At 46.7% G+C, this 27613-nt stretch overlaps 1 protein-coding gene across 1 annotated transcript; it reads left to right on the plus strand.

Annotated features, from left to right (window-relative positions):
• The first annotated feature begins 572 nt into the window (after window positions 1-572).
• LOC147460057 (pentatricopeptide repeat-containing protein At2g39620-like) lies at window positions 573-4389 on the plus strand. The gene has a single exon (XM_086511212.1). The coding sequence runs from the start codon at window positions 748-750 to the stop codon at window positions 3949-3951; it is 3204 nt and encodes a 1067-aa protein (XP_086367338.1). The 5' UTR covers window positions 573-747; the 3' UTR covers window positions 3952-4389.
• The last annotated feature ends 23224 nt before the right edge of the window (window positions 4390-27613 follow it).

The raw sequence follows: 27613 nt of genomic DNA on the forward strand, positions 1-27613 counted from the left end.
TGTCCACGGTCAGCCGAGAGAGAGAGAGAGAGAGAGAGAGAGAGAGAGAGAGAGAGAGAGAGAGAGAATCCAAGCACCATGACTTTCAGCTCTTTCGTTCTACAGAACTGCCATAGCCTTATGTGGGCGAGAGAGAGAGAGAGGAGATCCACACCGGCTCTCCCCCTCCTCCATGGTTATCGTGTTCCCCTTAGCTCTGATATCAATATGAGAGACTGGGGACTAGCACATGGAACTCTCTACCCAACCATGCCTAATATAGGCCCTTCGCTTGCTAAATATAGGTGCCCCTGTACTACATGTGTGTCCTGGCTCTTAGCCTTGGTCCGTCTTACCCTAGGCCTGACACACTATCTCACTTGGGGTTCTTTAGAGGGGATCTAAGGCCCAAATTAGGCGACTTGGATAGGCTTGATCTCCATCGTCAGATCGCCAAGTAAACTAGGACTAGGGATAGTGTACACCCGCCATGCCCACATGGACAACCATTGCATGATAGAGTAGTGTTAAGGCTTTCGTGTGAAAAAATCATGAGGTTATATTTTCAACCCGAGGCAATGGCAGGACAGTGAACTAGAGGCGGACGGTTCAAATCTTCGCGTGATATGGGCTCTCTCTCTCTCTCTCTCTCTCTCATAAACAGGATTGACAGATATTTGACGCTAAAAACTTTTCTCTCGCCTTTCAATTGACTGTTCGTTGGTCGTTCCTACACTTGAAAGAGTAGCATTATGAGTAGAGAAAAACATGGACTGCTTGGCGAACGAGCACATCGGACATCAGTCCCAACATGCCATTGCTCTCTTGGATTCAATCAAAACTTGTGGCAAACAGAAGGACTTCGACAAGGGCAACAGGATACATGCTGATCTTCTCAAGAAAGGGGTGCTTGCCCTGGACCTTCATGTGGGCACCGCCCTCATCTCCATGTATGCCAAGTGTGGTGCTCTAGATAAATCCCAAAGAGTGTTTGATGACCTACCAGCTTGGGATGTCGTCACATGGAATGCGCTAATTGCTGGTTATGCCCAGCGTGGGCTTGCTCATGATGCCCTTAATTGCTTCGAATGCATGCAAAGCAAGGGCTTCTCCCCAGATGCAGTTACTTTTGTTTGCATCTTGAAAGCTTGCGGCAGCATCCGAGCAGTTGAGAAGGGTAAAGAGATACATGTGGAGGTAGACAAACAAGGGTTGTTGAAGAAACATGTTGTGCTGGGTACTGCCCTGGTGGATATGTATGCCAAATGTGGTGCTTTTGCAAAAGCAGAAAAAGTTTTTGATGAGCTTCCGATGCGGAATGTAGTGTCTTGGAACGTGCTTATATCTGGATGTGTGCAGCAAGGGCTCAATGAAAAAGCCTTGAACTGCTATGTTCAGATGCGAGAAGAGGGCCTCTCCCCAAATGCAGTTACTTTTGTTAGTGTTTTGAGAGCTTGTGGCAGTGTGCAAGCGGTTGAGAAGGGTGAAGAGATACACATCGATGCCAGCCAGGGCGGTTATTTGATAAACGATGTTGTTCTAGGGACCGCATTGATCGACATGTATGCCAAGTGTGGTGTTCTTGCAAAAGCACAGAAAGTTTTCGGCGAGCTCGCAACACCAGATGTTGCGTCTTGGACTGCACTAATGGCAGGATATGTTGAACATGGACTTGGTACCGAAGCTCTTAATCTCTACAAAGAAATGCGAAAAAAGGGCCTTAGCCCAAATCCCCAGACTTTTGTCTGTGTTTTGAAAGCTTGTGCTAGTTTGAAAGCGCTTGGGAAGGGTAGAGAAGTACATGCTGAGGTTGGCAGGCAGGAATCAATTGGAAAAAACATTCTGGTAAGAACTGCATTGGTTGACATGTATGCCAATTGTGGTGTTCTTGATAAAGCACAAGAGTTATTTGAGGAAACCTCAGCACGAGATGTAGCTATGTGGAATACACTAATCAAAGCATATGCTCAGCATGGCCTTGGTGAAGAAGCATTGAAGTTGTACAGGAAAATGCAAGATGAGGGCCTCTCCCCAAACGCAATCACCTTCATTAATGTCTTAAAGGCTTGTGCTAGCATAGGATCAATAAAGATGGGAGAAGAGATACATAGGGAGCTGTGCAGGCAGGCCTTGTTGAAAAAGAACGTTGCACTTGGCAATGCATTGGTGGATATGTATTCGAAATGTGGCAATCTCGAGAAATCACAAGAAGTCTTTAATCAGCTTCCAAATTGTGACACGACATCATGGAATGCACTCATTACAGGATATATTCAGCAGGGACATGGTGAGGAAGCCTTGAATTGCTTTGAACATATGCAAAATGCGGGCTTCTCTCCTGACACAGTTACCTTCGTGTGCATATTGAAAGCTTGTGGCAGCATAGGAGCTGTTGAAAAGGGTGAAGAGATACATTATAAGGTCAGCAAACAGGGCTTATTGAGAGAAAATATTACGTTGGGCACTGCTGTGGTCAATATGTATACCAAGTGCGGGTTGCTTTCAAAAGCACGAAATGTGTTCGAAGAGCTTACAGCGCGTGATGCAGCCTCATGGAATGCGCTTATATCAGGATATGCTCAGCATGGGGAAGGTGATGAAGCCTTGAACTTGTTGAGCCATATGCAAGATGAAGGCTTCGTTCCAAATGCAGTCACTTTTGTTAGCATTTGTACAGCTTGCGGCAGTATAGGGGAAGTCCACAAAGGTGCAGAAATACATGCTGAGGTTAGCAGGAGGGGGTTACTACAAGGCAATCTTGTCCTTGGCAATGCATTAGTGGATATGTACGCCAAATGTGGGGCTCTTGCCAAAGCCAAAGAAGTGTTTGCAGAGCTTCCAGTCCAAGATGTTGCCGCTTGGAATGCAATCATTGGGGGATTATCTTTGCATGGGTTGGGCGAGGAAGCATGGGCTTACTTTGAAAAAATGCGTGATGAAGGCCCCTACCCTGACACACTAACGTATGTCTCCATTTTGCAAGCTTGTGGTGCCATGAGAACACTTGTAAAAGGGGAGAAAATACATGAAGAAATCTGCACACATGGGATATTGAAGGGAAGCAAGGTGCTAGAAACTGCAGTAGTGGATATGTATGCCAAATGTGGGGCTCTTGCCAAAGCACGAGATGTATTTAATGAGATCCTAGCACGAGATGTGGCCTGTTGGAACGCACTTATGGTAGGCTATGGCCACCATGAGCTTAGCGATGAGGTTTTGAATTGCTCTGCACTGATGCGAGATGAGGATATCACTCCAGATGCAACTACTTTTATTTGTATTTTGAAAGCTTGCGGTCACTTAGGAGCGATTGAGATGGGGAAAGATATACACATGGAGGTCAGAAGTCTTGGGTTGGTTGAAAAAAATATAATGCTCGGCAATGCACTGGTTGATATGTACACAAAATGTGGTGCACTTACATCTGCTCAAGAAGTATTTGACAAGCTTCCAACATGGGATGTGGTCTCATGGACTGCTCTAACAGCTGGTTATGCTCAGTTTGGTGACGTCACTCGAATTTCGGAACTTTTGACTCAGATGATAAGGGAGTGCATAGAACCGAATGAAGTCACTTTTTTTGTTTTGCTAACTGCCTGCAGTCATGCAGGCCTCGTGGCGGAGGGGCAAAAGTTTTTCGAGATTATGAGCACTGTCTACTCCTTCCTTCCAACTTTAGAGCACTACATTTGTATGGTTGATCTTCACAGCCGTGTGGGACAATTCAACATGGCATTAAGTATAATTGAAAGAGTGCAACCTTCCGATTCTCTTCTACTGTGGTTGGCTGTGCTAGGTGCTTGCCACAATTGGGGGAATGTAGAGCTTGCTGGAAGGGCATTCATTCATGCACTACAAGTAGATGAAGGATATGCATCGGCCTATGTCTGCATGAGTAACTTATATTCAGCTGCTGGCATGCCAATAGAAGCTTACAAACATGAAGCTTTGGAAAGACATCTCACTTACTAAGAACTTCTGTATGAGTAATCATGCATGGAGATTTTTATTATCATTGATTTTCCAGGTAGCTTGGCAGTAGGAAGGTCTGCATGACTAGATCTTGGTCAAGCAAGATAGCTCGCTTGAACTGAAAGCATGAGTGATTTGAAACTTTCTACTAATCAGTGTATTGAGCTTAGAAGAGTGCATATCACAAAACAAGTGTGCAGAACCCTTTTCCAGCTTGGCTGGCAAAAAGAAAGAATGATCATAAAATTTTGGAAAGACGGCTGTTAGAATGTATGTTTGCAATTTGCAAGCGTGCTGCCTTTCTGGATGCAATGACCATGTTTCCCAGATTTGTGCAGTGTTTATCTAAAGGTGGACAGCATGAAGAGATGCTTTAGATGGTGACAGAAGGTGGCAACTGGCTTTTTGAATGCAAGCATTCGGTTTGAACCTTCAATCTTTGGGGTGACAAAGCACTCAGTGAGCACAGGTAATTTTTTTTTTTCGAGAAAAAGATCCTTCTATTAGTTAATGAAAGCTGCCCGTAGGGCTACAACCACCTCTGCAAGAGAGGGCTACAACAAACATGATGGGGCGACTCTCCCAATGAAAGAACAACATATATACAATGAGGCTAAATCAAGGGGATGGGAGGAGGGAAGAGCCACACAGGTGGTCGGTAGTGCCATTTGAGCACACCCTGGACAATGGTGTAGAAAGGCCCAGGGCGCCAGAGTTGAAGGAAAGCCTTGCGGCGCTCCCGCATGCTGTCGGAGCTGCCCTGTAGTCCCTCAAGCTGACCTCTGAGAGTATGGATCAGCCCTAGCCACAAGTCACGAACAGTCTCTGCTGGTGGCACAGAGCGAGCCTCAAAAATGCGGAAACAGCAGGCCCGCCAGATGAACCAAAGTGTCAGGCCATTGATGAGCTCCCAACACTCCTCTCTCGCACTGCACCACTCCTGTGGAGTAAGCTCTGTAGCAGGCTGGAGTGTAGGTAGCCCCCCCTGTATCACTATCATCCTGCTTGTGGAAGATAGCTCAAACTGAAGTGCCGGGTCCGTGAGAGTGGACCAAGCCGTTGCCCCCCAAGTGTAATGTCTAGCCGTGGAGAGAGTAGGCATCAGCCGAAGAACTCGTAGCCACACCTGTTGGGCCGAGGGACAGTCCCAAAGACAATGACACTGACACTCCACCAATTGGTCACAGGTTGCACATGCGGTCGAGAGACCACTATACACAAGCCAGTTCCCTACTGCTGTAGCTCTATGTGCAACCAGCCACTGAAACAAAGTGACGCGCCTCGGTTGTCTGGTGTCCCACAGCCTCTGTTAAAAGGCTGCCAAGAACTCGACTGTGAGGCCCTCCTCCTTGAAGGAGTACGAGCGGAAGTGCGACGCGAGAGAGAGAGTGCAAGAAGAAGAGCACGACGATATGGTGAACTCGCTCTACTGTAATGTGTAGAGCATAGTGAGTTCTTATTAGGTTTTAACAAAGGAATATGTGTACATACCTGGCAGCCCGTTCGCTTACCTGGGCGACCACATTGGGCTTTATACCCCAACAACCTCCCACTTAAAGTCCAATGTGGTACTTTAAGTGTGAGAGAAGCTACTATACAAGCTAATATACAAGAGATGTAGAGAAGTGATGTACTACCCTACACCTAACTGCTTGCGAAAATGCGCAAAGCTCTCTGAGGGAAGTCCTTTTGTAAGTAGATCAGCAGGATTTTCTGTGGTGTGAACTTTGACAAGCTGAAGTTGCTTATCCTCGAGTATTTCCTTGATGAAATGATACTTCACATCCACATGCTTTGTCTTTGAGTGATAAATTGGATTGCGAGCCAATTGTATAGCACTTTGACTATCACAATATAACACAGGCATCTCTTCTTTGATTCCCAAATCTGTTACTAGTTGATTAAGCCAAATTGATTCTTTGCATGCCTCTGATGCTGCAACATATTCAGCCTCTGTAGTAGACTAAGTAACACAATCTTGTAATCTAGAACGCCATGATACTGCTCCACCAGCCAATGTAAAGACATACCTTGACGTAGACCTTCGGTTGTCTAAGTCACCTGTATAATCTGAGTCTATAAAACCCTTTACACTTAGCTCCTGACTCCCATAGCATATACGCATACTCTTTGTAGCTTTCAGGTATCTCAATATTCCTTTCACTGCCTCCCAATGTTTCTTGCCTGGGTTTGACATGTATCGACTTACTACTCCCACTGCAAATGCAATGTCTGGGCGAGTAGCAATCATTGCATACATCAAACTACCCACTACAGACGCATATGGAATCTTATCCATTTCAGTCTGTTCTTCCTCAGACACAGGACAGCCTTGTTTGCTAAGTTTCACATATGGTGGCAATGGAACACTCAATGCCTTTCCCTTCTCCATATTGAAACGTTGCAAAACCTTGTCAATATACTCCGTTTGAGATAACCAAATTAACTTCTTTGATCTGTCTCTCTCAATGCGCATACCAAGTATATGACTTGCCTCACCCATGTCTTTCATGTCAAACGATTTTGCCATCTTTGACTTCAAAGCTAAAATTTCTTCCAAGTGCTTGCCAGCAATCAACATGTCATCCACATACAAAATAAGGATCAGCCAACTGTCATCCTTAGCCTTCTTTGTATATAGACAGTGATCGAACTCACTACGTTTGTAGCCTTGAGAAAGCATAAACTTGTGGAACTTATGGTACCATGCCCTCGGTGAATGTTTTAAGCCATAAAGACTCTTTAACAACCGGCATACCAAATCTTCCTTGCCTTTCTTAACAAACCCTTCTGGCTGCTGCATGTAAATTTCCACATCTAAATCACCATGCAAGAACGTTGTCTTGACATCCATTTAGTGCAACACCAAATCTAATATGGCAACCAATGCAAGAAAGCATCTCAATGTAGTCATCTTGACCACCGGAGAGAAGACTTCATCAAAGTCAATGCCTTGTTCTTGCTTAAAGCCCTTGGCAACAAGCCTTGCTTTGTACTTTGGCTGACTATCATGAGCGGTGATCTTATACCTGTAAACCCATTTACAAGGTAGAGCCTTTTTGCCTTGTGGTAATCTAACTAGCTTCCATGTCTGGTTTTTATGCAGAGCTGTCATCTCTGACTGCATGGCCAATTGCCAATTCCCGGAGTCCTTCATTTGCACTGCTTCCTTGTAACATGAAGGCTCATTGCAATCAGTCAACATGACATAGTTCATAGATGGAACAAACTATCAGGAGGTCGCGTGATACGTCCAGATCTACGCACAATAGGTGGCTCAGGCTCAGCCACAACCTATGGTTCCACTCTATTTTGTCCTTGCTCCTCTTGAGCCCTGACATTTTGTCTTGCACGTGCATGTCCATCTTCTTGGAAGACAACTCTTCTAATCTCCTCAACCCTCTCTGGTTTAGAATGATATTTGGCTTCATTAAAGTGAACATCATTGCTGCGGATAACCTTTCTGGATTCGGGATCCCAAAGTCTGTACCCCATCTCACCAGAATTACCATAGCCTAGGAAGATGCACTTTCTACTCTTTGGCTCAAGTTTGTTCCTAAATTCCTTTGGAACATAAGTATATGCCTCACAGCCAAAGACTCTGAGATGCTTGTATGAGGGCATTTTGCCTTACCATACCATCTCTGGCACTGAATCTTTCTGCAAAACCTTGCTAGGAGATCTATTTATAAGATGAACAGCTGTTGATACAGCTTCAACCCAAAACCCATTTGGCAGTTGTGCATTAGACAACATACTTCTGACCTTCTCTTGTACGGTCCTATTCATCCTCTCAACAACACCATTTTGAGGAGGATTGTAAGGAGCAGTAAGTTCACGTTTTATTTTTTGACTCACAAGTCCTGAAAGGCCTTTGAAACATACTCTCCACCATTGTCAGTGCGTAAGCATTTAAGCTCCTTGTCACTCTGATTCTCCACAAGTGTCACAAACGTTTTGAAAACACTAAACGCTTCATCCTTGTGCTTGAGAAAGTAAACCCATACTTTCCTCGAGTAATCATCTATAAATGCCATAAAGTAAGAAGCTCCCCCTAGAGATAGGTTAGGCATAGGTCCACACAAATCACTATGAACAAGTGTCAACTGTGTATCTCTTTTACTGCTTCTATGCTTATGTGGCTGCTGTGTTTGCTTACCATACAGACAATGTTCACAGAATTCAAAATCATTAAATGACAAGCCAAGCAAATAACCAGAATGAGACAAGATTTCCATTCCCTTCTTGGACATATGTCCTAATCGGCTATGCCACAAAGAAACGTTCGGCTGCTCGATTACATTGATTACATTTTTAGAGACATTTGATACATAAATCATGTAAAGTCCTTCAGACTTTACTCCATGTGCTACTTTCATAGAACCCTTGGATATCTTCCACATATTCTGTCTAAAAGTGGTGACCTAGCCAGCATCATCAAGTAAACCTGTGCTGATCAAGCTCTTTGTAATTGCGGGAACATGTCTCACATTCTTCAGCGTGAAAGAAGAGCCATTCTGAAACTTCAATTGAACATATCCAACACCTAAGATCTCACATGTCTGCCCATTGCCTAGCCGAACATGATCTTTAGTGGTCACATAAGAGGTAAACCACTCCTTGTTTGGAGACACATGAAGTGATGCCCCTGAGTCTATAATCCAGTCACTCAGTGCATTTCCATCAGATGCTGTAAGAAGAGCTGAGTCCATTGTATTCTTCAAGAAGTAGATGTCTCCTGACACTAGACTGTCATCCTCTGCAACAGTGTTTGTCACATTTATTTCTTGAATCTTCACTGAGGACTTGCTCTTCTCACCATGGTCTTCAGCTTTCTCTTTGCCTTTTTCTGCTTTCCATTCTCTGCAGTCTCTTTTCATGTGACCCTTCTTGCCACAATGGTAGCATTCTATGTCACTCTTGCCTTTAGCACTGCGGGACTTGCTACGAGACTGATCCCTCTTTCCACCTTTGTACTTTTCTTTGGTCCTTCCCCTGACAACTAAGGTTGTTCCTTTGCCTTTGTCCATTGTTTTTTTGTTGGTTTCTTCAGTAAGCAGATTGCCTTCTACACCTGCTATGGTCAAACCATCTGGAGGTGCAGAATTACTCAAAGCTGTGCAAAAAGTGTCCCAACTTTCCGGCAATGTGATCAACAGGAACATAGCTCTAACAGGTTCATCAAACTTGACACCTTGAGCTGACAATTGACTGTAGATTGTGTTGAATTCATTCAGATGATTGGACATAGGTGTCCCTTCTTTCATCTTCAAGTCAACAAGCTTCTTAAGCCAGTATACCTGTGAAGCTGCACTCTGCTTCTCATAAAGATCACTCAGCTTTAACCATGCTTGATAAGCCGACATCTCGTCTGCTACATTGAAGTAAACGCTTTCTGCCAAAGTCAGCATAATGGTAGAAAGTGCCAATTCATCCATTTTGCTCCATTCATCTTCGTCCATATCTTTTGGTTTTATCCCCTTGAGCTTTATAGGTTTTATCTGCTTCTTTTGTACCAACACGTGCCAAATCTGCTTCTTCCACAATGGGAAATTGGTTCCATCCAGCTTCTTGATATTGTAAAGAGCATTGTCCTGTGATCCAGCCATAGCTACGCTTCACAGTAGTTTACTTTCCCGGGAAAAATTCGGCAGAGTTTCCCCTGTAAACTGACCTCTGAACCAATATCAACCTGTCAAATGAACCAAGAAAGCTTCAGATTCTGCATAAATTTCGGAAGAGTCTCCTTTGTAAAATGGCTCTGGTGTACTAAAAAAACAGACTAGAAACAGCTCAAAAAACCACTGTCTCTCTAACACTGTAAGCTGTGGGTAAACCTATCCTCCACCTGTACTGTCTCTCACTGTCCTGTCACTGTCCTGTAAGCATAGACTGCGACAATGCCTCAACGGCAGTAAAGCAAAGATGCAATTCTAACTGTCTAACTCGCAGTCAATACATCCTAGCTGTCTATCTAAGGGTGCTCGAGGGATCGCTCCAAGACCTGTATCACCGAAAGGATCTCAACATTCGAGAATCTCCCAGCTCAATAAAACCTCACTTGACCCTCAACAAAGGCTGCAGTAAATCTGACAATACATAGACTTCCCACAAAGTCATACATCCACAAATTTCCCACTATATGATGTAACAGCTGCGGCGGTTGTTTGCTACGTGATTCATAGCCAGCAAACCCTCAACAAACATACATCATCTCTGACAATACATCCCATGTGGAAGTACCTGCAATGTCAGGATGAAATCTGGAATATCAAGCAGCAAACACAAGCTACCTGATGAACTAGTGGATGTCGCCTACAGTCTGTGTGTAGATGCGCCCGTGTCATATGGGACACGCCTCCGAGAACTGTGAGCCGTCCTTCGATGTGTAGACAGCCACACAAATCAACACTCTGGGAGTGCCGATATCCTCAGCACCTGCAGTCCTAGGCCGAAACCCCAAATTTGCAGAGTCGGATCTGCACCCGCCGAGACCACGTAGTCGAAAATGGCCTGCGCAAAACTTTGTCGAAGCCGAACGGTGGCCGAGATGACCTCAGAATGAAATTCTGAGAACACCAAGCCCTTCGAGCTCACCCACAGGATTTGGGGCCGTGTCTTCGCCTGTCGAATCTCACTCCATTATGAGCACGTGACCTTGGCTACCTGCAAATGCTGCTCCGAGCCTCGATCTGAGCTCTGATACCAGTTGAAGGAGTACAAGCGGAAGTGCGACGCGAGAGAGAGTGCGAAAAGAAGAGCACGACGATATGGTGAACTCGCTTTACTGTAATGTGTAGAGCATAGTGAGTTCTTATTAGGTTTTAACAAAAGAATATGTGTACATACCTGCCGGCCCGCCCGCTTACTTCGGCAACCACATTGGGCTTTATACCCCAACACTCCTGCCAATGACGTGCTACAGCGGGGCGGGCCTCTCTTTGTGGTGCAAGTATATGACGTCCAAGCCGAACAATGTACTGAAAGAAGGGGACTCTTGGGTGGCCTGCAGAAGAGAAGGGGTCCCTCCATAGCCACTCACAAGGATCCCACTGTACTCGTGCCAGTGGACAACACTCCCAAGCCCATAGCCTCCAGTGTCCAATCTCAAGAGTCTCAAGAGATGCTGGGTCAGGGTCTATGACGCAAGTCCTCCCACATATGCCCACAACTCACATCCTCTAGAAACAGCACTCTTCTACCTGCGGGGCCTCTACTGCAACTCGCTGTAATCGTCCCCCACCCTGAAGCTCGAAGAACAGGGCTGGGACAATCTCTGAGGAGGCCCCGACTAAAATGAGAACCTCCAGTCGTGTGAAGGCTCCCATCCACCGGGGTGCTACTGGCTCGAGAGGCGTGAGCCACTCAGCTGGAACTGACTCTGAGATATCCTGACACATGCTCTGCATGCCTCTCATGCCCTGTAGCTGGAAACCCTGCACCTCCTCTGACAAACCTGTGAACTCTAGCCAGTCACCTAGAGAGCGCGCTGGACCTGCTGCCATGGGACCCCAGGAAACATGAGGCCGACTACCAACCAAGTGGCCTCTCTGAGTGCTAACCATGGGGTTCCAGACGAGGGGCTGTCGTAGGCGCTCCTCCGTGCACATCGGCTATCGCTGCTCCAGGCCATGCCGTAAGAGCTCCCAAGAACGAAGCAAACTCACAGCGAAGCGGTCCTCCAGTCTCCTGCTCAAACCAACTCGGCGCTTCTTTGTAAAGATCCATCTGGTCAAAGGTTGCAAAGGGCCTCCTGACTGAGGCACCCTGGCACGAAGCCTCTGCAACAAGAACTCCTTCCAGGGCTCCTCACCTGGAAGAAGTCCTCTGACTATGAACTTCCCAAGAAGGGCTCTGCTCAATGATCCCAAGCCCTCCTTGAGAACAAGAAAGCGTGATGACCGACCAAGCCACCTTGGCTCGGGCCATCTGAGTGTCACGTTCTGACCAAAGGAAGTTCCTGATTAGCCTCTCTACCTCGTTGATACAAGAACTCGAGAAGATCCAGCAGGAAGTGATGTACCACATAGTCGCCAACAGCACCTCGTTGGCAACTACTACTCTACCAGCCAGCGAAAATCGTGTTGAGCTCCTATGTAACAGCTTTCTCCTGATGGACAGGAGAAGAGGAGCAATCTGCTTCTTGGGAGACAAGTCCAAACCAACCTGACAACCCAAGTACCGAACTGCAGTCCCTAGGGGAATCCACCTGAAACCCTCTCCTGGCATCCAATCTGGCACAGGAGCACTACTAACCGAGAAAGCCACTGTCTTTCTCCAGTTGATCAGTGCGCCCGATGCACAACAGAAGGTCTCCAAAGCCTACTCACATCTGTGAAGATTGGCCTCCTGGCCATCTAAGTACAAGGCTGAGTCATCGGCAAACTCGGCGTCTAGTAGCTCATCTCCCCGAATAGGGAGTGCTAAGCCCCGAAGACCAACCTGCTGTGACACCAAAAATCTGCTCATCGCCTCCGCATAGAACAGAAAGAGAAAGGGGGCAAGAGGACAACCCTATCTGACCGAGCATGTGAGCATGAAGCGCTCACCTCTCCCTCCTGCCAAAAGCACCCGATTGTGAGCATGTCTGTACAAAGCTGACACCCTCTGATCCAAGCATCTGAGAAGCCCATCCTGCGGAGAGTGCCCTCTAGAAAGTCCCAGTCAACTCGATCGTATGCCTTCTCAAAATCGAGGAGAAGAATCACTAGGTCCTCACCACGGAGCCGTGCCAGGGCAGAAGCCTCCCAAAAAGTAAAGATGTTGTCAAGGATATTGCGTTTCTTGACAAAACCTGTCTGAGTTCCATGTATAAGGCTCTCTAAAAGTGGCTAAATCCTCAAACTCAGAGCCTTGGCAAGAATTTTGTAGGCTGAGTTGAGGATGGTGATGGGGCACCACTGTCGAATCTCATCCAAGGAGCCACCCTCCTTGGGAATGAGGTAGATCAGGCCCTCACTCATGCTGTCAGGCATCACTTCTGTGTGCAAAATGTACTGAAAAGCACTACAAAGATCTGGGCCAAGCAGGTCCCAGTACTCCAAGAAAAAGCTGAGAGTCAACCCATCCTCACCTGGACAGCTACCACGCGGGAGGGCCCTAAGAGCCGTGTGCAGCTCCTCAAGCTGAAGAGGCATCTCTAGCCTCTTACGCATCTCCTCTATCACAAGACATGGCATCTGTGCCCAAACCTACTCCCTGCATGCATCCTGCCGCTCTAACTGAGGCTCAGCCGACAGTAACTCACGGTAAAAAGTCAGTAGCAACTGCACGCATATCCTCGGACTCACAAGCAACTGACCCATCGGACCTCCTCAACTGAATGACCTTGGCATGCGAGTGCCGAGGTCCCACTGTCTCAAAAAAAGCACCAATCACTCTGTCACCCACCTGAGTCCACTGAGATGCGTGTCGGTGAAAGGCAAACTCATGACGCCTCTCCTCTGTGCTAGCAAGCTCCTGTCGATCCTGCTGTAACTGCTCCTCCAACCATGGACTGTCTAGATGTTGCTCCTGCATCCTCTGTAGTGAAGCAATGCCTCGTCTGAGACGCTGCTCCGCCTCTCTCGATGTAGCTCGGCGAGCAAGAGACTCTTGAAGAAAAAAGTGGCTAAGCTGAGCTAGGCCTGAGGCCACTCTGTCTGCAGGTGAGACCTGACTGTCCATGCCCTCTGTCCAGAGAGCCTCAACCCTCTCTATGAGTGCTGAGTCCAACAAGACCCTCTCTGGGATGCAAAGCATCGTGCTCCCACTCCTCTGCCTGTCTGCCACCAAGAGGATCACTAGTGCATGGTCCGAGAAGGATATCCCTGCCAGGATGCCCACTGATCCCCCCAAGTCACTAAAGTGGTCACTAGTGTAGAAGCGATCTATCCGCGATAGATTCACTCCTCCCATTCTGCGGTCCGATCTAGAGAAGGCAAGACTGTTTGGGGGCCTCACAAAACCAAAGTGCTACCATGTATCCGAGACCCTCAAAGTAATACACAACCTCTCCCAAGATGCCAACTCAACTCCATGCACAGTACATGGCTGCCCCCAATCCTGTCAAAAGGGTCCTCCAACATGTTGAAGTCCCCTCCTATACACCAATGATCGGCCTGCGGCAAAGACTCGACAATCTGTGACCAAAACTCTGCATGAGCACTCGCCACATTGGGCGCATAGATGTTCAGGAAGCCCACAAGGCCACCCTGAACCTGCATAGTAATCCACTGAGCCCTGCCTGGCACAATAATCCCTCTGCCCACAATGGCCTGCTGCAATGAGTCCGCAATAGTCATACATACCCCACCCTAGATGCCTCTTGGTCCAAAAGCAGCTGACCAAAAGGTATCATATCGTCCACGCAAAATCTGACCACATCGCCGAATGCGGCTCTCACACAGATGGTGCTCTTGAAGCATAAGGAGATCAATCTCTCCTCCCACAAGGCAATGCTGAAGCTCCTGACGCAATCGGCCCCGTTGTTGCTGAAATTGGGGCCCACCTAGTCCCTGCACGTTCCATGAGACGATCCTCATGGGGAGCGAGAGAGAACAAATGTTTTCGCAGCAGCAAGACGGGCTATCTTCGAGGCAGACTTGGATGGGGAGTAATCCGCATTCGAGCGTCCTCTAAATAGGCGTGACTGCAGTGAGTGTCTAGCCCAAGCCCAAGCAGAGCGAGCCATGCGTAAAGCAACCTCCTCTTTCCAAGAGTCCTCATGAATGTATACATAGCAAGGCAAACGCTGCGTATCAGCAAAGAAGTACACCACAATGTGCCTACATCTTGCTGAGTTTGGGGGTGTCACCGCAAACTTGGCCAATGGCCACAAAGTCTGCAGCATATCTGTAACTCCAAGTTCTCCCATGTGGTGAGAGAACTCTAAGACCTGTGTATGCAACCATCCCACCACTGAGTCGAGGGACCACTCTGTCTCGGCCCTACCACAGAGGGGAAAGGAGAAACCCATTGTTGAGTCCAAGGCCTCTGTTCCCCTAGCGGCGAGGAACAAACATGGACCCTGAAGCAGGCTGCCTCATGGTCAACCGCAGAATCTCCGAGAAAACGAGTGAACCCGTAGTCGAAGAAGTCCCAGCGGCGTTGGATGTCAATGCTCATCAGCCCACGAGGGATAGCTGCAAAGGAGCATGTCTGAATCTGCAAAGGGGGCCCCAAGAAGGGCTGACCCTCTCTTGCTAGGCGACTCGTGGCAAAGGCGTTGCCAAGAGATCTCCTAGCCGCCGGAGAGGGACCAGTCTCCTGAGCCGATTGTGAAACTGGAGCAAGAGGGGGGGGAGAAGGAGCTGGGGAGAGCGGAGGAGAAGAGGGGCGGGATGGGGCGACAGAGGTAGAGGGGCGAGGCGGAGAGGTGATGGGAGCAGAAGGCGGGGAGGATGAGGAAGAGGGGGGGAACTCTGGGGGGGGGAGGGAGCGGCTGTCGAGGGTGAAGCGGAGGTGGGGGCTGGCGCAGGGATCTCCTCTTGCTCAAGAGGACCAAAGAGGTTCCCCGTGGGAACCCACTGCTACTGAGTAGGCACCTAAGGGCCACTCTGAGTGCCAGGCTGACGCTGTGGCCCCTGGGGTCGTCGGTCACAGGCCTGCTGCCACCCCTCCTCCGCTGGAGCCCCAGGCTCGGAGGGTGGATCTGCATCTATGTGTTGTGCCGCTGGCTATGGCTGCGGGCAAGCCCTGGCAGGCTGGGGCTGAGGCTGTGGTGCAGGTCACTGCCTCCTCCGTGGACAGGCCTTCGCTAGATGGCCCATCTGTTGGCAAATGAAGCATTGGTTTGGGAGGCCCGAGTACTCCACACTCTGTCTAAACCAACCCCCACTCACCCGAGGCAGAAGGATAACCTTCGGTAGCGTGTAGGTATCTCTGACCAAAACTCGAACTAAGGGGATGCCTGCCGCCTTGGCAGCTACTGATGCTACCGTACAAGGTGTCTCCGGGACAGTCCCAATGGCGGAGCCCATCCTAGAAAGAAGTGGTAAGTACTCCCTCCGGAAACCCGAAAAGCAGACTGAGACGGGGATGTCTGCCTCCTCTACTAGAACATCCGAAGCTGGGTCAAAACCATGTCGCCACTGTCGAAAGTGGACGCGTGATGCTCGGATGGCCAGTGGACTCATAGCTATGACCTTGGACGCCATCTCAGAGGTCTCAAACTCGATCTGATAGTAACCCTGTCCGAGAATCTGGACATCCAAGATCTTGCCCACCTCTGCGAGAAGGCGGGCTTGGAGAAGGTCTCGTAGCTCTCCTCGGCTAGGTCGGGTGCCGAGAATCTTGGAGATGACCGAAGTCGCCTGCAAACGCTCTACCTCTGCGGCAAGGCTCGCTTGCTCTGTCGGTGAGAGAGAAAGTCAAATGGTGGGCTCAGCGGGGTCTGGCGAGGGGGCTTCTGACGAGTCCCTCTGTGGCGAAGCTGGAGCCTCCATCTGTGTCTACTGTTGTGGCGTGAGAAGAAGGCGACGAGAAGATACTGCAATGAGGCGCACAAAACACTGTCCCAATGACTAACGCAGTGCTGGAGGGCCGAATTGCAAGTAGCTCACTGGGCGAAGAAAAACCACAGCGGGAAACGGGGGGGGCTAAAGCGATAGCGTGGCAGCAGCGTGTGGGAATGGCAGGGCCGCAGCGGCGGGCATTCAGCGCGGGCGGGCGGACAGGGCAGGCAGGGGGAAGCGCGGGGCAAGAGGCAGCGGGGCAGGGCAGAGGGAGGGTGGACAGCGAGTAGCGCTAGGGGGGGGGGGGGGCGATGGCACAACGAGGGGGTAGCAGCAGCAAGCGTGAAAGAGAGATGTGGATTTTTCAACACCTACTTTGCAGAGTTCCCAATGTGTTGCAACCGAGCACAGGTATTACTCGAGAACCACCAGGAAAGTAGTACTGCACTTAACAATGGTTTTGTCTTGCTTACATAGTGTCAACATGACATGGACAGAAGAAGACCATTCAAGTTTCCAAAGAGTACAGCATGAAGAGGAATCAGCATTGAGTGTTAGCTCAGCTTCAAGTCAATCATAGAAACAGGGAACACCCATTCTGGGCCCTTGCCATGCTTGGAACGTGATCCGGTCAGGGGCCATTCCGGCCTTGAGCCATTTCAATTTGCATTTCAAATAGGGAACACATTCTGGCCCCATTCTGAAACAAGTTCATCGTTTAGCTATGCATGATAACTAGTATGCCTTGATTGCTTCACTCTGTATATGGTAAGAAGTAAAGAAGTGATAATAGTGTGGATTTTACTGCATGGTGTAGCTTTTGGTGATGGCTCCATAGCATCTCTCCTCAAAGCTTCCGCCCTGAACTCGCATCACAAAGAAGATTGTGCATTAAAAGATGCATGGAGGTGAAAAATTTGCTCATAACAATAAAGATTGAGAAAGATGCATTGGCGTGATTATTGGTATCCTGAGGATTTGTAGATAGAGCCTTGCTCCCATGATGTCGAAGCATGCTTACCAAAAATGGGTGGATCATGTCATTGCCTGATTGCATGAATGGTAGACAACTGGCCTAGTAGTCAAGCTCAAGCAAGTTGCTGGACAGCTTCTTGGAATTGCAGTTAATGATTGGCCTTGCCAAGTACTTTAACTATACAGTCATAGGTTTATCGTTCAAGTCACAGGCCGTGTTGTACATGCATGCACTGCTAAACAACTTTGTTTGCACTTAGTGTCGATCATACTTACACCTTGACATTTTTCCTTGACAAACATCTCTTGGAACAAGCTCCCCCTCCACCATAAGTCATGGTTTCAAAGCTTGCTTTTACCAATGTAGCTAGTATGCCTTGATTGTTTCACTATGTATATGGTAAGAATTAAAGAAGTGATAATAGTGTGGATTTTACCGCACGATGTAGCTTTTGGTGATGGCTCCATAGCATCTCTCCTCAAAGCTTCCACCCAAAACTCTATGACCTCGCATCACAAAGAAGATTGTGCATTAAAAGATGCATGGAGGTGAAGATTTTCTCATAACAATAAAGATTGAGAGAGATGCATTTCGTGCATTGCGATGCTTGTGCTCAAAAAGAGAAGAAAAACCATACGTATGTATGGCGTCAAGTTGGCACCATTCTCCACATTTATAATAATACCGTAGGGACCCCGCCACTTTTATCCCCTCCAGTGTTGAAGGGGGGTTTATGCTTCTCCTCTAATATTGGAGGGACTCTTTAAATGTAAAGATATTGTAGTTGTACAAAAAAGAACTCGTTACCGATGTTTTATAAAGACATTATCATTCCACGTTGCCATGTCGTGGTGTATTGTCTGCATGTCCCTTTGTTGAGCACATCAAGTCCTTGTCACCTCATCTAAAATCTTTTTAATAAAAATGATGTAAATTCACTAGTTTAATGTATACATGATGTAATCCAAGAACTTCTGAGATCACATAGAGGAAATCAAAACACGGAATACAAGTTTGCCGATACCAACATCTTGCATGATGCCAGATGCCTTTAATGTGCACGTGTAGGTGATTGCATTTGGAGAGATGCCCTCTCTTTGCATTTCCTAAAAATAGCCCAGAGCTACCCTCCGGCTACCTGGCCCTGCATGCCTTCAAGATGCACACGTAGGTGATTTCATCTAGACAAAGGCCATCACTTTGAATCCACTGAAAATAGCCTTGAGCTTTTTGTCCCTGTTCCTATTGTGGGTATCCTGCAATCAGTGCATTCCAAGAGACGTCATTTCAAACAGTAAGCTCCTCAAGCTGCTTCTGAAGTGCACCACATTTTGGCATACATATCGAGCAGTGCCAAGCACGATAGCTCGTTGCGCTCAGACAAGTACAAAGCTCCCCAAGCACTTTTTGTTCTTTTTGAAGTGCACCATATTTGGCATTCATATTGACCAAGGCATTGCCAAGCATTGCATTTTTTGCAATAGCCCTTGGCTAACAATACAAGATCAAATATTGAAGCCCATATCAGCATGTTGGGTAGTCACATGCCTTCAATATGCATGCAAAGGTGATTGCATCTGGACAGAGGCCCTCACTTTGCATGTGCTAAAAACAGCCTAGAGCTTTCTCGTCCTGCTCCTCTTGTCCCAAGCACAACTGCTCGTTGCGCTTAGACAAGTACATAACTCCTCAAGCACTTTCTGTGCTTTCTGCAGTGCACTGCATTTAGCATACATGTCAAGCAAGGTAGTGCCAACCATGACGTTTTATGTCAATAGCCTCTAACTAACAAGATCATACCAACACCTTGCATGATGTGGGATCTTCAAGATACAAGATGATTGTATATGGAGCTTGAGGTCCTCTCATCGCATCTGCTGAAAACAGTCCAGAGATTCCTGGCCCTACCCCTCTTGGGTATATCCCACAAGCAATGCACTCCAAGAGACAAGATTTTGGACAGGAAGCTAGTTCAACCATTGCTGATTCTCTCTCTACGCGTAGGGTTTGCTACGCGTAAGGCCTGCTCGCGTAAGGTTTGCTACGCGAAGGCCTACTCGCGTAGACCTGCTCGCGGAGCCTCAACACCAGCGCGTAAGGTTTGCTACGCATAGGCCTCAGCCTCAGCACGAGTACGCAACAGGAAGATTCGGATAGGAAGCAACCTTTACTGCATCGAGGTCTCTCTCAAAAAGGCAAGCAGGTCACGAGCTGAGTCATTGAGGAAGACGACATCGGGCAACTTCGTTGGCAACAACAAAGATAGGAGCAGCAGGCACCAGCTGCTTGTGGTCGGCCACATACGGTTGCAGATGGGGCAGGCTGTGGTTGCTAGGGACAGCAGGTGAGAGAGGGTGGTGTTGTTGACAGGAGCGCACAAGCACGTGCTGATAGCAGTGAGGGGCGCCCTCACTCTCTGCGCAAAAATGATGCCACTGTTTCCCAGTTCTCTCTCTCTCTCTGATTGTACGCACACACGCTCTCTCTGGAAGCTCCTCTACGCGTAGCAAGTCCCGTCCTACACGCGCCCCGGCACCCCCTTCATCTACGCGTAGAAAGTCAATTAGCTCCTACGTTAAAGTTTAAAGATTTTTAAGCTTTAAGATAAAATTTTAAGTTTTCCCTATTCTCAGTCCCTCATCCTAGTACCCTACCCCACATCTGTGGCTCGGGTTTGATGGATCCGCCTACCGAAGGGGAAGGGCCGGGTGTAGATAGCTACCCCACCCCAAAAAAAACAACAGCTACATTTAAACGGAGAAACAAAGATATTGTACTATCATCAGGATCCTTACGAGTGGACTACAACAGCCGTTCATAGAACCCAACCGCAGGAGGTATCACAAGAATAGCAAGACCTGTTTGAGTCACATCACTACTCAGCTTGAAGGTTTATCCATGGATCTGGTGCAGCAAGGGCACCTGTCAAAATCTAGCGCAAGGGAGAGGACAACGAAGGCAAAACCAAGAGTACCACTGCTATAATTGCGGGGAAGACGGCCATGGCATGTATTACTGTCCACATCCGAGAAGGCAGAACTTCAATAGAGGAGGAAGACAAAATCAGCCCTCTCCACCAAGGGCAAGACCACCACCACCCAGGCAACCAGGGCCAATTCCACCGGTCCAAATCCTTCGACCACTTGTACAACAACCACCACCACAACCTCTCATTCCACTGCTACCTCCACCACCTGTTGTAAACCAAATGGTGAGTGTTATTAGCCTAGAAGCTAAAGGGAAAGCAAAGGTAGAAGAACCAGCCCGAGAGAAAAACAAAGGAAAAGGAAAGTTAGAAGAAGTGGATGCCATGGGAGTGAAGCGTGCCAGGCACAAAGAAGCCTCTCAAAGGGAAGAGAAAATGAAAGGAGAAGGAGAGTCTAGCAAGCACGTATCTAAGCCTTGGCGGAAGATCGACATCGTGGATTTTTCACTGGGTGAGTATGCTAAACCATATGACTTAGTTCAGGATGTGTTGATGCAGGGTCCAAAGATAAATTGGCCCCAATTACTCCATCTTGCACCAAGGATGAGGAGACAATTGAGGAAGATGGTAAGTACAAGAAGATCAAGACCAAGGATAGTTGGGGCTATCTCTGGGAGGGACCTTGATGACATCCTACCAACAATGGATGCCCACATCAAGGAGTAACATATCTCAAACGTCTACATAGATGGTGGCACACAAATATGCGTCATAAGTGAGAAAATGATGCACCATCTAGGCCTAGAGGTAAGTAGGCCGGCACCCTGCCGAGCCAAAATAGAAAATAATGTAAGAATGAAATGTGTAGGCATTGTGAATGCAGTCAATGTGAAGGCATTCAACACAGAAGTGGAGGTAGACATTTTTGTCATGCCACACAAAGGGGAGGGCTACCCTATCATTCTTGGAAGACCCTGGCTCATGGCTATGGAAGCTACGCAAGACTGGAGTACCGAAATGATTCAAATGAAGGACGCTAAAGGGAAGTTCATATTCTATGACATGAGGACTGGGAAGCAGTGCAACATGATCTTGGAGGCTTCAGAAAATGAGTCCACCAGTGACTATTCGTCCACCTCAAGAAAAGAGACAACAAAAACCGAAGAAAGTGACAGTCGGATCGAAGTGATGGGGGTCATCCTTAAAGAACCAAAAAGATTGACACAATCTGAAGCACCATCGGCAAACCAAGAGGGACCATCAAGTATGCAATCCTTGAAGGATACAAGTAAGTTACATCGGATGCTCTCCAGTAAGTTAACCGGGGAAGAGAGGAAAGAATGTGTCTTCATGATAGGTAACTTCACCACATTGTTCATTGATGGTTATGATAAGATCACACGAATCACAGTGGTACAACACCGCATAAGACTCAAGGAAGGAAGTAAGCCCGTAGTGCAAAAGCTCAGAAGGCTTGGGGTAATCCAACAAGATGCACTGCTCAAAGAGGTGAGGAATTTACTACATGCAGGTTTCATTTACCCCGTCGAAAACTGAGAGCGGGTCTCTCCAGTGGTAGTCACACCAAAGAAGAATGGCAAGTGGAGAGTCTATGTAGACTACAAACCTCTCAATGCAGCCACAAAGAGGGATCATTTTCCCCTCCCATTCCAAGATGAAATTCTCAATGAAGTGGCAGGTCATGAGCACTACACAATATGTGATGCACTACTCACGCTACTTTCAAATTAGTATTGCAGAAGAAGAGCATGCGTCCTATCTACTTCTCTAGTCTTGTCATGACCCCATCAGAAAAGGGATTCACCGCAGTAGAGCACATGGTGCTCGCATTAATGTTTTCCACTACAAAGTTCCGCTCTAATCTATTCACTAGACCCTTTGTAATTCTGACAATGGAGGAGGTTTTTTCGTATGTAATGCGACACATGGATGTCTCATTTAGGATCTCTATATGGCTGGTCAGATTACAAGAGTTTGACTACACCATGCAGGTAGAAAACTCCACCAGGGCTAGTCTAGCAGGTATTCTTACTCATCGTCACTATGAGAATAAGCTGAAGGTCAACACGGAAGGCAAAGAAGTCACCAATGGTAGAAAGTCCTAAGCTAGAAAGAGCTCACTCCCTTTTCTTTGATGGAGCATACAAGAGAACGGTGGACTAGTCTGGAATTGGCATCATCATTTTCAATGAGCAAAAGGAGAGGGTATTCTCCATTGGGCAGTTGTTACACTCCCACTCCAACAATGAAGCAGAGTACGCGGCTTTAATTCTTGGATTAGAAGAGTGTATTTTGCAGGGGACTCAACGCCTAAATGTGTTTGGCGATGCTCTGCTTTTGATAAAGCAGGTAAATGGCACTTGGGTTTGTAAAAATCAGGTTTTACTTAGTCAACTATGCCAAGTTAAGGATCTTTTAAGAAAGTTTGAAGAAGTGCAATTATTTCATGTCCCTAGGACAGAAAATCAAGAGGCAGATGCTCTAGCCAAGGAAAGAATACAAGACGTTCCCATAGGAGCAATTAAACTAAAACTACCCCTCTTTCAAGGTAGCGATGATATGCCTGATATCATCAACTTCTTAGATACAGGAGAATGTCCTGAAGGGTACACTAAGGGCCAGAAATAGTGATTGGTAAGGAAGGCTACAAGATACCGCCTTGTAAACAACCACTTATATTGTAAAGGCAAGGATCAGATTCTCAGGCGAGAACCAACCTCTAGTGAGATCATGGAGGTAATCTCAAGGGTCTGCGGTGGTCATTTTGCTTTAGATATCACTAGTAGGAAGATTCTACAGGTAGGATTCTCTTTGCCTAGTCTGAACAGGGATGTGCATCATTGGTGTAAAACATGCAAGGCCTGTCAAGTGTCCAATGATCATACACTAACCTATGAGCCACAGACTCCTATCATCTCATATGGTCCATTCTAAAAGTGGGAAATAGATGCAATCGGTCCTCTACCAAGGGCCCAATCAAGAAAACTATACATTCTAGTTGGTGTAGACTACATGACCCGATGGGCAGAAGCAATAGCCACCACACGCATTATAGCCCAAGAGGTAGCAAAGTTCATATTTGAGCACATTTTTTGCCGTTTTGGCACTCCTCTAGAGATAATATCTGATAAGGGACCAGGTTTTAGAGACGACCTGGTGGGAGAATCGATGAAGACGTTAGGCATTACACGCCGACATTCCTCACCATACTATCCACAGTCCAATGGCCTAGTGGAAAAGGTAAACGACATGATCTGTAAAATCATCACAAAGCAGGAGAATAACCACACAAGTGACTGGGATAAACATCTCATGGACGCTCTATGGGCCTACCGAACGACATTCTGAACATCATTAGGTTTTACCCCTTTCCATCTTGTTTATGGAAAGGAGGCCATTCTACCCATTGAGGTAGAGATAGCCAGCTTGTGAGTCATGGCTAGCCAGTTACAACGTCCAATTGTCAATCTCCGCAACCACATCCTGGATCTAGAAAGGCTCCAACTAGATAGGGAAGATGCAATCAATCACTATGCAGCGCAAGCAGAGCGACGCCGGCTCACCTTCAATCAAGGGCTTAAGGAAGAGGGCCTGGAAAAAGGCATGTTAGTATTGAGATACGACAACAGATTTGACACTAGGAAGGACAAGAAATTTCAACCCAGACGGGAAGGGCCAATCATTGTCAAAAAGTGCTATGCCAACAGCAGTTACAAGTTGATGGAAGCAGATGGGAGAATTCACAAGAGTAGAGTCAATGGATGGAGGCTCAAGAGGTATTTTCTAAGGTTTGACCCACAGTTCATGCTAGATATTCCAGAGGAGGGAGAACCCTCCAACTCCGCTACTGAAGAATGAGAAGTAGGGCTAGAAGTATGAAAGCCTCTAGCCAAACGGGAGGGCTAATGACGGCCGATTTTCGAAACCGCGGCCGCAAGAACCAACCCCAATTAGGGAGGAGCACATTACCGGAAAAAACAATAAAAAATTGTTTTTCTAACATTCACCACCCCTTCTACGCTTGGCCACAGCGGGCCGCCACCAATTTGGCCACACCTCTCTCCATTATCACCAGAGGATAGAGGTCTCTCTCTCTCCTGCTTGGCTCTGCCAATCCACCATCTCTCTCTTATCTCTGCTCCCGTGTCACCTAGCCCAAAGGGCGCATAAACCAAGTTGCCTTCCACTAGCGGGCCGTCGTGCTTTTACAAAGTCTCCCTCTCTCTCTTTCATTATTTTCCACACACTCTCTCTCTCTCTTACCCCTCCTCGCTTGTCTTTCTCCCTTTGGGACCCACCGCCATACCTCGCCCACCCTCTCCTCTCGTCCACACTCTCTTGACCTCTCCAGCCCTCTCCTCTCCTCTTGTTTTTCCCTTTGGCGGGCCGCCATATAATACCCTTTACTCTCTCTCTTCCCTTACCCCCCCCGCCCCTCAGCCCTTCACCCTATTCTCTCCCTAGACTCTCTCCCTCCCTCGATTCTCTCTCTCTCTCTCTCTCTCTCTCTCTCTCTCTCTCTCTCTCTCTCTCTCTCTCTCTTAAGCAACAAAATATGCGTCGCAAGACATATGAGGAAAAGAATAATAAAAACAAGGAGATCTCTCATGAAGAAAATGTGCCCAAGGAGGAGGCAAGTCTCTCAAGAAAATAGGGATGCGTGATCTATGAGACCGAGTTACAATTGAAAATATGCTTTTGGAATTGTAATGGATACCCATGGAATGCGGGGGTTGGCATTGATGAACTAACAAGCAAAGCCGATGTTGTACTTCTTGTTGAAACTTGGGAGCATGATACACAAAGGTTTAACGGCTTGGAGGATTACAATGTACATTCATTGATGTGGTCAAAGAATCTCAAGCAACGAAGAGGACAAGGAGGGTTAGCATGTATGGTTAAGAAAGGATTGGAAGATTTTGTATCAATTGTGAAAGATGACAAGTACAAACGTTATGTATGGCTGAAAATTATGACACCAAAAAGAGCACCCATTTTTGTAGCCGGTTGCTACATTCCTCATCATGATTCTCCCTTTTATGCTTGCATGGATAGAGATCAACCATTTTCTGATTTGGAAGAGAACATTGCTTATTTCAAAGGTGAAGGTGATGTTATTGTATTTGGGGATATGAATACTTGCACAAAAACATTGCAACATGATACTCAACAATTTGATATGCCATACATTTCAAGGGAGTTGGAGGAAGTTCACTTGTATGATCGTACTTCAATGGATGAGAAAGAGCCGGATCACTATGGAAAGTTACTTTTACATATGTGTAATAGCACGGGTATGCTCATTGCCAATGGTGTATCTTTGTGGAGTGGAACCAATGGATTTACATGTAGGAGACATAATGAGGATAGTGTGATTGACTATATGCTACTCTCTGAAGCCATCATGTATCGCATAAAGAGTTTTATGTTTGGTCAATGGACCCCGGAATCCGACCATCGCACCTTATGTATTGACCTTTCATGTGGAGAATCAACTACGCATGATAATCTCAGCCAAAGGAAAGAGAAGTTATCACTATGTATGGATTTCAAACGGGCACCAATGTACATTGAAATGGTTGAGCAAAAATTATGGATGACAAAGCTTCAATGTGATGCACCATTGGAAACTAAATGGGAAGCTTTCAAGAAAGCTATTTGTTCTTGTGCGGAAGAATGCTTTGCCATAAAGCATCTCCATGGTATCAACAAAGATAGATCACGCAAAAGGTGGTTTGATAAAGAATGTCAAGATGCTTGAAAGTCCTTGATAAAGCTTGATGCAACTATGGACAAAGAAAACTATCAAAGTCATTTGCATACATACAAGGCATTGATTCAAAAGAAGAGAAGAAGATGGGAAGTAAAGCAACAAGAATTTCAAGTCCAAGAAAAGGCACATGCATGTGGAAGATTTTGGAGAAACTTGAGAGGCAAGCGGGTTGAGAATTTTGGTAACTTGAGTCTAGTGGATATGTACACACATTGTAGGAAATTATATGAGCAAGCAAATACTGAAAAAATGCCATTTTATGGTTCACTCCCATGTATGCCGTCTTTTTTTACTATTGAGGATGTATGCGGTGGGCTTGAAAAGTTGGCCACTCGCAAAGCGGGAGATCTTCAAGGTATCAAGCCGGAGATGATCAAATGGACGGGAGATTTTACCCATGAGTGGATGTGTGATATGTTCAACCTTGCACTTCAACATGGTATGCCTTATGATTGGAGTACTAATTGGGTTAAGCCTTTGCATAAAGGAGGGGATGTAAAGAATGTAAGCAACTACCGGACTATAATGATTGGGTCTCTTATGGCAAAGTTGTTTGGGTGCATAATGGAGATGAAATTGAGTGATTTGGTTGAAGAGAATGACAAGCGTGCAAAGGGACAAGCGGGTTTTCGTCGATGCCATAGCACCATTGATCATCTTGTCACTCTTCGTGTTCTCATGGAGGAAAGTCGGTTGAAAGGCAAACGATTGTATTGTTGTTTTGTGGACTTTAAGAAAGCCTTTGATATGATTCCACGTAACAATTTGTGGAGAAGGATGGAAGAACTCCAAGTGCCAAGTGAGTTTATGCTTGTGGTTTCTCAAATCTATGAGAAGGTGATTTGTCAATTGCGCATGGGAAGAGAAATTTCAGAAATTTTTGTAAGCACTATTGGGGTTAAACAAGGATGTCCATTGTCACCAACTCTCTTTGGTCTATGCATCGATCAATTGGAACAAACGGTACTTGACTTTATACAAGAAGAAGGCATTGAAGAGGTCACTATTTGCAATGCGGTAATCATGCTTTTGTTGTATGCGGATGATGTAGTGCTTCTAGCACACACTTTAGAAGATGCACAAAAGCTTATGGTTGTCCTTGAGAACTTTTGCTTGCATAGTGGGCTGATTGTAAATGAATCCAAAACAAAGGTTATGCTTGTGAAAACCAACCATAAGGAGAAGCCATGCATTGTGTACAACAACGAGACACTTGAAGTTGTTGAGAGCTTTAAGTACCTTGGCCTTGAGGTTCCATCCAATCACAAGTGGCATGAATGTGCTATGCGTCGTTTGGAAGCGGGAAAGAGAGCATATTATGCATTTGAGAACATGTGTAATGCGGGAAACATCAAGTGTTGGGTTCTCAAGAAGTATCTTTTTGATGCATTGGTGACACCGGTTCTTCTTTATGGAGTTGAAGTGTGGGGCGTGAGCATCTCAAAGTCTACTTGGAAAGAGTTTGAGAATGTCCAAAAGCGTTTTCTTACAAACTTTCTCCAAGTTAAGACACAAACACCATATATGCTCCT

Source organism: Adiantum capillus-veneris, chromosome 4 (genome assembly GCF_014529385.1).
Source record: "Adiantum capillus-veneris isolate H3 chromosome 4, ASM1452938v2, whole genome shotgun sequence".
Taxonomy (NCBI): domain Eukaryota; kingdom Viridiplantae; phylum Streptophyta; class Polypodiopsida; order Polypodiales; family Pteridaceae; genus Adiantum; species Adiantum capillus-veneris.

Excerpts from the sequence above, each read along its gene's own strand:
- LOC147460057 (XM_086511212.1), top strand. The coding sequence starts at position 748 with ATGGACTGCTTGGCGAACGAGCACATCGGACATCAGTCCCAACATGCC.